The sequence below is a fragment of the Euleptes europaea genome, chromosome 18 (assembly GCF_029931775.1).
Source record: "Euleptes europaea isolate rEulEur1 chromosome 18, rEulEur1.hap1, whole genome shotgun sequence".
NCBI classification, from domain to species: domain Eukaryota; kingdom Metazoa; phylum Chordata; class Lepidosauria; order Squamata; family Sphaerodactylidae; genus Euleptes; species Euleptes europaea.
In genome coordinates this window covers 12,053,256-12,062,184 of record NC_079329.1, presented here as the reverse complement: position 1 = coordinate 12,062,184, position 8,929 = coordinate 12,053,256, and the positions used below count along the sequence as shown (strand labels likewise).

The following is an 8,929-nucleotide window of genomic DNA, read 5'->3' as shown; positions in this document are numbered from 1 at the left end:
GGGTTTGGGGAGGGGAGGGACTTCAATGCCATAGAGTCCAATTGCCAAAGCGGCCATTTTCGCCAGGTGAACTGATCTCTATCGGCTGGAGATCAATTGTAATAGCAGGTGATCTCCAACCACCACCTGGAGGTTGGCAACCATACAAGTAAGGTATATTTTAACAAAGTACGTGTTACGGATACCATGGACTGCCAAAAAAAAAAATAATCAGTGGGTTATAGATCAAATCAAGCCTGAACTGACCCTAGAAGCTAAAATGACTAAACTGAGGCTGTCGTATTTTGGTCACATCATGAGACAAGAGTCACTGGAAAAGACAGACATGCTAGGAAAAGTTGAAGGCAGCAGGAAAAGAGGAAGACCCAACAAGAGATGGATGGACTCAATAAAGGAAGCCACAGCCCTCAATTTGCAAGATCTGAGCAAGGCTGTCAAAGATAGGACATTTTGGAGGGCTTTCATTCATAGGGTCACCATGAGTCAGAAGCGACTTGACGGCACTTAACACACACACACTGGTAATGTTCTAGGGGTGTCATTTTCTTAGGGTCTCACAATGTGCTCACATTAACACATGAAGCTGCCTTATACTGAATCAGACTGTTGGTCCATCAAGGTCAGTACTGATCTCAGAAGCTAAGCAGGGTAGGTCCTGGCTAGTACTTGGATGGGAAACCACCAAGGAATACCAAGGTCGCTATGCAAAGGCAGGCACTGGCAAACCACCTCAGTCTCTTGCCTTGAAAACCATACTGGGTCACCACAAGTCGGCTATGACTTGACAGCACATTACACACCCACCACCTCTTATGTAGATGCCTCAGCCCCTCTCTCCTTATGTTCTTCAGGTGGCAATATAAAATTATAAACCCCTTCCCCAAAATACTAAGAACTGACAGTGTTTGTGTGAAACGTGAGCTGTTGCAAAGAACCCCCTCACAAAACTGGGGAAGCCACAGCATTTCTTCCCCCCCCCCCCATGTCTATATTTATTCTATGGAACAAAAATGTCTAGGGGGAAAAAAGGTATCAACTGAACACCTGCAAAAAAAACCAAGAAATGAATGCTGGGCCTTTTTCCCCCCAGAGAAAAGTGAGGTGGCAAACTATAAAGCATAGTCTGACCTGAGTGATACAAATACTGAGCATTTCATGCTGTATACTAGGAGCTTAGCAATGATCTACAAGGTCGCCAGTTCAAATCTCACCTCTGCTCCAAACCCCCTAGGTGGCCTGAGGCGAGGTGCTCTCTCTCCCAGCCTCGGTCCCCCGTCTGCAGTACCGTAGTCTACTCATTTTGCCTTACAAAGCTGTTGCGAGAATTACTGTGGCAATGTAGGCGAAACTCTTCGAACACTGAAAACGCCACTCTGATGCTAAATAACATCATTATTGTATGAAAGTGTAAAGAAAGAAAGACACTACCAATCAAGGACCGCCACCTAATTAAAGCGGATTATAGGGTGTGTGCGTTTTTCTGGGACTCCCATAAAGTTGGCCGAAAGCCAAGCTACTCTGCCTCGGCGTTCTGTCTTTCTCTCTTTTTCCTCCCCTCCTCTCGCTATTCCCAGCTGTCAGCATTTTGCCTTACATTCCATCCCAAAATATATTCCAATTATCCCAAATATTGGTTTGTTTTATGTGCTCGTGACGCTCGGGGGCCAGCAAGAGTAACGCCGCATCTATTTTGTTCAAGCCAAATGTTTATCCTAAACCAGTAATTCTTTTTCTTTCTTTCTTTTAATGTGTTTGTTCAACAGTCCCTTTCAAATCATGGTTTGGGTTATGTTACAGTTCGGGGCGGGGGGGGGGGACTGAGATCGAATCCTGTTCTTCAGTCAGTTTGATGCCTTGCAGGCAGATCTCAGCCAACAGGCTCACATGGTGGGAACCGGGGACACTGTGAGCGTAATGAGGCACGGCGTAAATGAGGTTCTGCTGAGGGACACTTGAGAAGCACTCGGGGAGGAAATGAGCCAAGACTCCTCACTCCTCTAATTTCACACAAGGAAGAGCAAGAAGCAGATTTACTACGAAGCACAGTGAGGTGGTCGACCTTAGAGAGAGCCAGCGTGGTGTAGTGGTTAAGAGCGGTGGTTTGGAGCTCTAATCTGGAGAACCGGGTTTGATTCCCCACTCCTCCACATGAGCGGTGGACGCTAATCTGGTGAACCGGGTTGGTTTCTCCACGCCTATGCATGAAGCCAGATGGGTGACCTTGGGCTAGTCACAGCCCTCTTAGAGCTCTCTCAGCCCCACCTACCTCACAGGGAGGGGAAGGGAAGGTGATTGTAAGCCGGTTTGATTCTCCCTTAAGTGGCAGAGAAAGTCGTCATATAAAAACCAACTCTTCTTCTTCAGTGGCAGACTTAGGGATCATGTTAAAAGGCACCGAGTTATCAATTGTTAATTTATGGTGATATTTTTACCACAAAGAGAGGGAGTACCACATGGATCTTTGGCCTTAGGTATCAACCCTCTTGGGCCATCTTGTGGGAGGGGGGGATCTTCCTTTGTCTCCTCCACACAGCAACCAGACGTAAATACTATATAATGGCATGTTAGCAAGTCCATGAATCCCATCCCAAATCTCCTTCGACAATGCTTTTAACCCCAGCGTGGTGTAGTGGTTAAGAGCGCTGGTTAAGAGCTCTACTCTGGAGAACCGGGTTTGATTCCCCACCCCTCCACATGAGTGATGGATGCTAATCTGGTGAACCAGGTTGGTTTCCCCACTCCTACTCATAAAGGCAGTTGGGTGACCTTGGGCTACTCACAGCCCTTTTAGAGCTCTCTCAGGCCCACCTTACCTCACAGGGTGTCTGTTGTGGGAGGGGAAGGGAAGGAGATTGTAAGGTGGTTTGATTCTTCCTTAAGTGGTAGAAAAAGTCGGCATGTAAAAACCAACTCTTCTTCCTAAGCCTTTCTTATTTTCCAGCTACGAATACGACAGACCCCACATGCCCATCTCGGAAGAAGAGCGCTGTGGAGTTGAGAGGGCAGACTTGTCTGAGGAGCTGTGCGCACAACCCTCACCAATGCAGGCACCGGAAGTGTCTGTGTGATGGGGCGTGCGGACTGAGCTGTGTTTCGCCAGGTATGAAGAAGGTATAGGATGGCTGATTACTGGCCTTCCTCAAATTCCTCACTCTCTCGATCGTCTGTTCCCTAAGAACCAAGGCGTTATGCTTCACAGCCCTTTCCTTCCCACCTAACCGGAACCTAGCCTAATTCAACTAGCCAGCGTTTTCCAGGCAACCCAAGAGTCCTGGTTGCCAAACATCCATCCTTTTCAGGGAACTCAGGAATACTGACTCCCAAACTGTACATTCCAATGACATTCCCCTCCCTCACAACTTACAGTAGATTCACACAACACCCACCCACCCCCAACTGTAGCTCACAAACATTCATTTCTTTCCTGGCTCCCAGAACCTCAGAACAGTTCCCAGTCTATACTCCACTCCCAGAAGAACAAGCTTGTAGTCCTTCCATCCTTGCTCCAGTCTGCACTGCTAGCCTCCAGATCCCCCCAACTCTTCCTTTGCCCTCATTCCAGAGATTTGAGACACCTGTTTGAAAGGAGAAAACAAAACGGAGGAACCTTGGCTTCCGTCTCTCTGCCTTAACTCACAAGACCCCTATTCCCCACGCACCTGCCCCCCAAAGAACGTAGAAGTTCTGGTTCCCAGTTCCAACGTAGCCTACTAGACCAGTGTTTCCCAACCTTTGGGTCAGGACCCCAAAGCGGGTCACGAAGCCTCTGAAAGTGGGTCGGGGTCCTGCCTTTCTGCCCTTTCCATTGCTCTCTTTTGTATTTTGGAAACCATGATTTGACCCTGGAAACAGTACCTTCCATGTCCTACATTAGTTGGTATTTTTTTCTTCACTGCATACACATGTTGAGCAAGTAAAAGATGTGATGGTTACTAGAGCGAGTTTCTTATAATCTTAGGGGGATTAAGGGGAGTAACAGAGAAGGAGAGGGTGCTGAAAGGCTAGAATATAACTTCCACATGCAAAGGCTGTGTATGTCAGAATGCCTCTTGATTTTAGTTCATAGCAGGGGCAGCTGTGATGTTTGTTGGTTTCTCAAAAACATCAGGTTAGCCACTGTAGAAAACATAGTGCTGAACTAGATGGGTGTCGAGGCCATAGTTCGCCCGGGGCACCAAAAAACCTTGGGCCAGCACTGGATGGGTCACCACGCAAGGTCAATTTGGACTTGTGGGTCACCATACCAAAAAGGTTGGGAACCGCTGTACTAGGCTCCCAAGGATGAGGGCATTAGGCTTCTTCCTCTTCGTGGCCACGATACCCAGGGGCCTTGAGTACCATCATCGTTTCCTCATTACTGTGTTCATCCAAGGTTCCCGCTGCCCATGGCCCGTGACCATTGACAACGCCGAGACGCGTCTGGCCCAGGAATCCAATGCTTTTGGGGGCTTCATGGAGGTGACGTGCAAGCCTGGTTTTAGCATGGCAGATGGACAGGAAGTGGCCATGAGCCGCTGTCAAGGAGACAAGAAGTGGAGTTTCACCGCACCCTGTGAAGGTAAATGGCTGTTTCTCACCGGCATCATCGATAACTGAACAGGGTTTGTTATCATGGACGGCGACCTGAGATCTTTAGTCATTTTAAGACTAGTACTTGATGGCCAAAGATTTCAGCAAATGGACCAATGATCCCCAAACCTTTGAGCCAAACATGGCAAGCATCCTCTCTCACTCTTCTTTTCCAGATATTACTACTTCCCCGTCCCTTTGCGAACCTCCGCCGGAAATTGAAAATGGGTTCTATGGAGACGGCCCCTACAAGACAGGGAGGGAAGTACATTATTGGTGTGACTATGGGTGCGTAAAATGTGTTCCTCCCCAAATGCCCTACTGAAAAGTACCCCCAGATCCTGAATGCTCTGCTGTCCCATACTTGGATGCACAAGGAAGGTGTGAAAGGCAAATGAGCCCACCCCACAAACATTAATATAATCCTTTCCCCGATACTTCACAGATATCGTCTGGAGGGGGCCAGTACCCTCTTATGCCAGGAGAACCAGGAATGGTCTCACAAGGCCCCAATCTGTCAACGTAAGTAATCTAGACAATGGGGAGGAAACAGAACTTTCTTGACTGGGGTTAAGTAGACATGATTGCCTTGTCATCCATATGCACATCTCTCTCTAGCACATCAAGGTGGTGTACATGGCTTTTCCCTCCTCCATTTTATCCTTATAACAACCCTGTTCGGTAGGTTAGGCTGAGAGAGAGTATGGGTGTTTGTGGGCAACTGGTCCACCAGATCTCCCAGCGAGTTTCATGGGACAGCAGGGAGCCGTGTATCCATCCACACAACCATTTTGTCCATTTGCTGGCCCGGTTGCCCAGTTTTTAGAACCTGCATGTTCATGGATTCAGCTGGAACGTCCCCTTTTCTCTCTTCCTAGCCGTTAACTGCTCGCGCCCTGCCAATATTGCTGAAGGAACAGTGGTTACCGTGGACCAGTCTGAGCACCCGGTGGGCACCGTGATCTATTATTTGTGCAAGAGGGAATTCTACTTAGATGGCTCCAACAGAGGGGTCTGCTTGGAGAATGGAAGCTGGTCTCAGCCACCAGCCTGCAGAGGTACTTCCCTTCTCTTTGTATATGAACAAAATTTTACCTGTCCCCCAACTCCCATGCCCAAATCCCTTTCTCTCTTCTATTTGCCATCTTATGCCCATGAGCTTACCTTGGACAAGAAATCAGGGCTTTTCTTTCATTTCCTATCCAGCCCGATGTCCCATCCTTGCCCGGAGGAGCCAAGTGGTGTACAAAGGCAACAAGCTCTGGATCCATGAGATCCCAGGGCAACAAGTCCATCACGGAGAATCTGTCACGTTTTTCTGCCGTAGCCAGAACAAGACCTGCAGCTTTCAAGCCGAAAGCCGATGTTTTGATGGCGTGTTGAAGCTGCCTTCCTGCTACGATGGTGAGACAATTAATAAATGAATACACAAAGGGGTTAAGTTTAGTAGAGAAGGGGAAATTATCTGGAACTGTATCATGAATACTACTCATAGAATCATGGACTCATGGAGTTGGAAGGGACCACCAGGGTCATCTAGTCCAACCCCCTGCACAATGCAGGAAATTCCGAACTACCTCCACCACCACACCCCCAGTGACCCATACTTCATGCCCAGAAGATGGCCAAGGTGCCCTCCCTCACATGATCTGCCTATGTTCATAGAATCAGCATTGCTGACAAATGGCCATCTGGCCTTAAAAACCTCCAGGGAAGGAGAGCTCACCACCTCCCGAGGAAGCCTGTTCCACTGAGGAACACTCTGTTAGAAAATTCTTCCCAATGTCTAGACGGAAACGCTTCTGATTTAATTTCAACCCGTTGGTTCTTGTCCGACCTTCTGGAGCAACAGAAAACAACTCGGCAGCTCCTCTATATGACAACCCTTCAAGTACTTGAAGATGGTTACCATATCCCCTCTCAGTCTTCTCCTCTTCAGGCTAAACATGCCTAGATCCTTCAACCTTTCCTCATAGGACTTGGTCTCCAGACCCCTCACCATCTTGGTTGCCCTCCTCTGGACCCGTTCCAGCTTGTCTACATCTTTCTTAAATTACTGTGTCATAGGTCTTTTGTGCATGGCTGTTTCCCTCACCGTCACCCCTCCGACGACTTCGGGTCTTTGTGTTGATTATGCATGCCATTTCCAACCATCAGAGGCCTTGCTCTCCCACTGTCTTTCCCCCCGTTTTTGTCTGCAGTTTCAAATTCAAGGTAAAACAGTTTTTTGAAACATACGGGGAAAGGCAGGGGGAGAGTGAGGCGACCTCTGACGGTCAGAAACGACATGAATAATCAACACAGAGTCCCGAAGTCGTTGGAGGGGTGACGGTGAGTGAAACAGCCATGCATAAAAGACCATAGAAGAATGTGCTGGTAGCACCAGCAGTCTCTTGTGAGTTATGTCCCTGGCAGTACAAGGCAATATATAACCAGCTATGATCGGTTCTATATAGCATCCCTGATTAGGACTTCACTTGCAATATTTTTTTACGGGAAAGCCCAGCACCTCATTAAAACAAATCCCAAGCCCTATACAAACAAAAGAATCTCCTTCTTACCTCCATAGCACATAAACTGTGCAAGCAGAAGAAAAGCATGCATAAGAACTAGAGTATATTTGCATAATTAAGTATAATTGCAGGATTTACAAAAGGATCAAAACATTGGGGCAGGAAACAGACAGCACAGAAACTTAGGCGTCCTGTTTTTAGATATTCTACCAGCTTCCCCTGATTGAAGGAGGGGATGGGGCTCATACATATAGAAGAGGAAGGGGCTATTTCAATTTCTTTTCTCCCTTCTTTCAGAGCCAACCTACCTGCAGTACCACCTGTTCCCCAGGAGAGTTGTATCTGAAATACCTGCGTGTTGAATGCTCTGCAGCCTTCATTTCCCCAAAGAGATGCCCCTTCTCTTCTGGGTGCACAGGCGTCTTGAAAAGACCACTGGATTATTTAAGTGACACATGTTGACACCGTTACAGGAAAGTAGACGGCGATTTCACACTTGTCGCAATTTGGAATAATCTGTTTCTAGGAAAGGGAAGGAAGGAGAGAGGAAAGGCAACACTTCCGTTCAGTTTGTTCCACCTAGCATCAAATTCTAGTGTCAGGTTTTCTCCCAACCTCTTATTACATTAAACACAAGCTGATATATTCACTGTGTTGGTAGAAGAGAGGGATCATAGACATTGGGGGGAGGGGTAGTTACATTAATCCTAGACTTTGGTATTATCCATTCTTTAGGTTGGCAGTGGGGAGGGGAGGCATACATTAAAATGTAATTCAATATATTTCATGTGGCAAGATAATCCAGTGCCACATTTTTTCTCCCAGTTCCCCAATTAAGCTAAATATAAAGTGCTGGATTCTGGAGAAAAGCAGGCTAACTATAGTTAAATTAATTAATGAGTTTATTATATCTGAACACATTTGATATAAGCAAATAATAACAATCCTCATTTAAAATAGAAATCTGGCTGAGAAGTTTGGCAATACAGAAGAAGCCCTGATAGGCAACAACTAGGTAGTTATTTTCAAGGAAAGGGAAGAGACATTTGCAAGAATAGAGATAACCAATCCGGCAAGTCCTGTTCCAGATTTTTCGCTTCTTCACTCTCTTCTTTCTACCTTAGAGTACAATCTGTGTTTTGGGAAAGGAGGCATGTTTGGACAGAAGTCACAGTTGACAGTTCATGTACAGTCTAGGAGAGACCCTGGTTTGAATTGCCACTCTGCCATGGAAGTTTGCTGGGTGAACCTTGGGCCAGTGACAAACGTTCAGCTTAACATACCTCACAGGGATAGCATGATGATAAAATGGATGAGAGGAGAGAAGAATGGAATCAGCCACTTGGGATCGCCATTGGAGAGAATAGAAAAGAAGTAAGTAAATAGAATCAAAACATCATCTACCAGTCAATGGACACAGAAATTCCATCACTCCATCTGTCTTTCTGCTGCCTAAATTTCAATGAATCCAGAAAGGTTAATTTCTCCTAACAGAAGAGGAATCCATAGGCTTTCAAACTTGGTTTCATGGGCCCAGATCTGAAAAACATGGATTTGCAAAAGCTTGCTCCATTACAGTGGCCATGGAGAAATCCAGGTCCAGGTGTTCATATCCTTTCCCAGCACTGATACAATTGTCCATTCTGATCTGGAAAGAATTCACAAGAGACCCAATCGAGCTGGCATATCAATCCAGTTTTCTATCTCTGCACTCCTTGGGAGAGCTTAATAGCTTGCTACTGTAGTTCACGGAAATCCCTTTTAGTTCACCTAGCCCCATAAATCATCTGCTTTCCCTCTCCACCCCTGCGCCTTGTTTATCTTTCTTCCTCAGGCGGCATGGCTCG

The 8,929-nt window shown here is 46.7% G+C and overlaps 1 protein-coding gene across 1 annotated transcript; it reads left to right on the top strand.

Moving 5' to 3' along the window:
- Positions 1–4,281: 4,281 nt before the first annotated feature.
- Positions 4,282–6,787, top strand: LOC130490425 (beta-2-glycoprotein 1-like). Its single transcript, XM_056864253.1, has 6 exons — positions 4,282–4,558; positions 4,746–4,857; positions 5,015–5,091; positions 5,448–5,627; positions 5,776–5,973; positions 6,771–6,787. Exons 1-6 carry the CDS (start codon positions 4,282–4,284, stop codon positions 6,785–6,787), a joined length of 861 nt encoding a protein of 286 aa, XP_056720231.1.
- Positions 6,788–8,929: the final 2,142 nt, after the last annotated feature.

Coding starts and splice junctions, on each gene's coding strand:
- LOC130490425 (XM_056864253.1), top strand. CDS start 4,282: ATGAGGGCATTAGGCTTCTTCCTCTTCGTGGCCACGATACCCAGGGGC. Junction 4,858..5,014: donor CATTATTGGTGTGACTATGG/GTGCGTAAAATG, acceptor GATACTTCACAG/ATATCGTCTGGAGGGGGCCA. Junction 5,092..5,447: donor CAAGGCCCCAATCTGTCAAC/GTAAGTAATCTA, acceptor CTCTCTTCCTAG/CCGTTAACTGCTCGCGCCCT.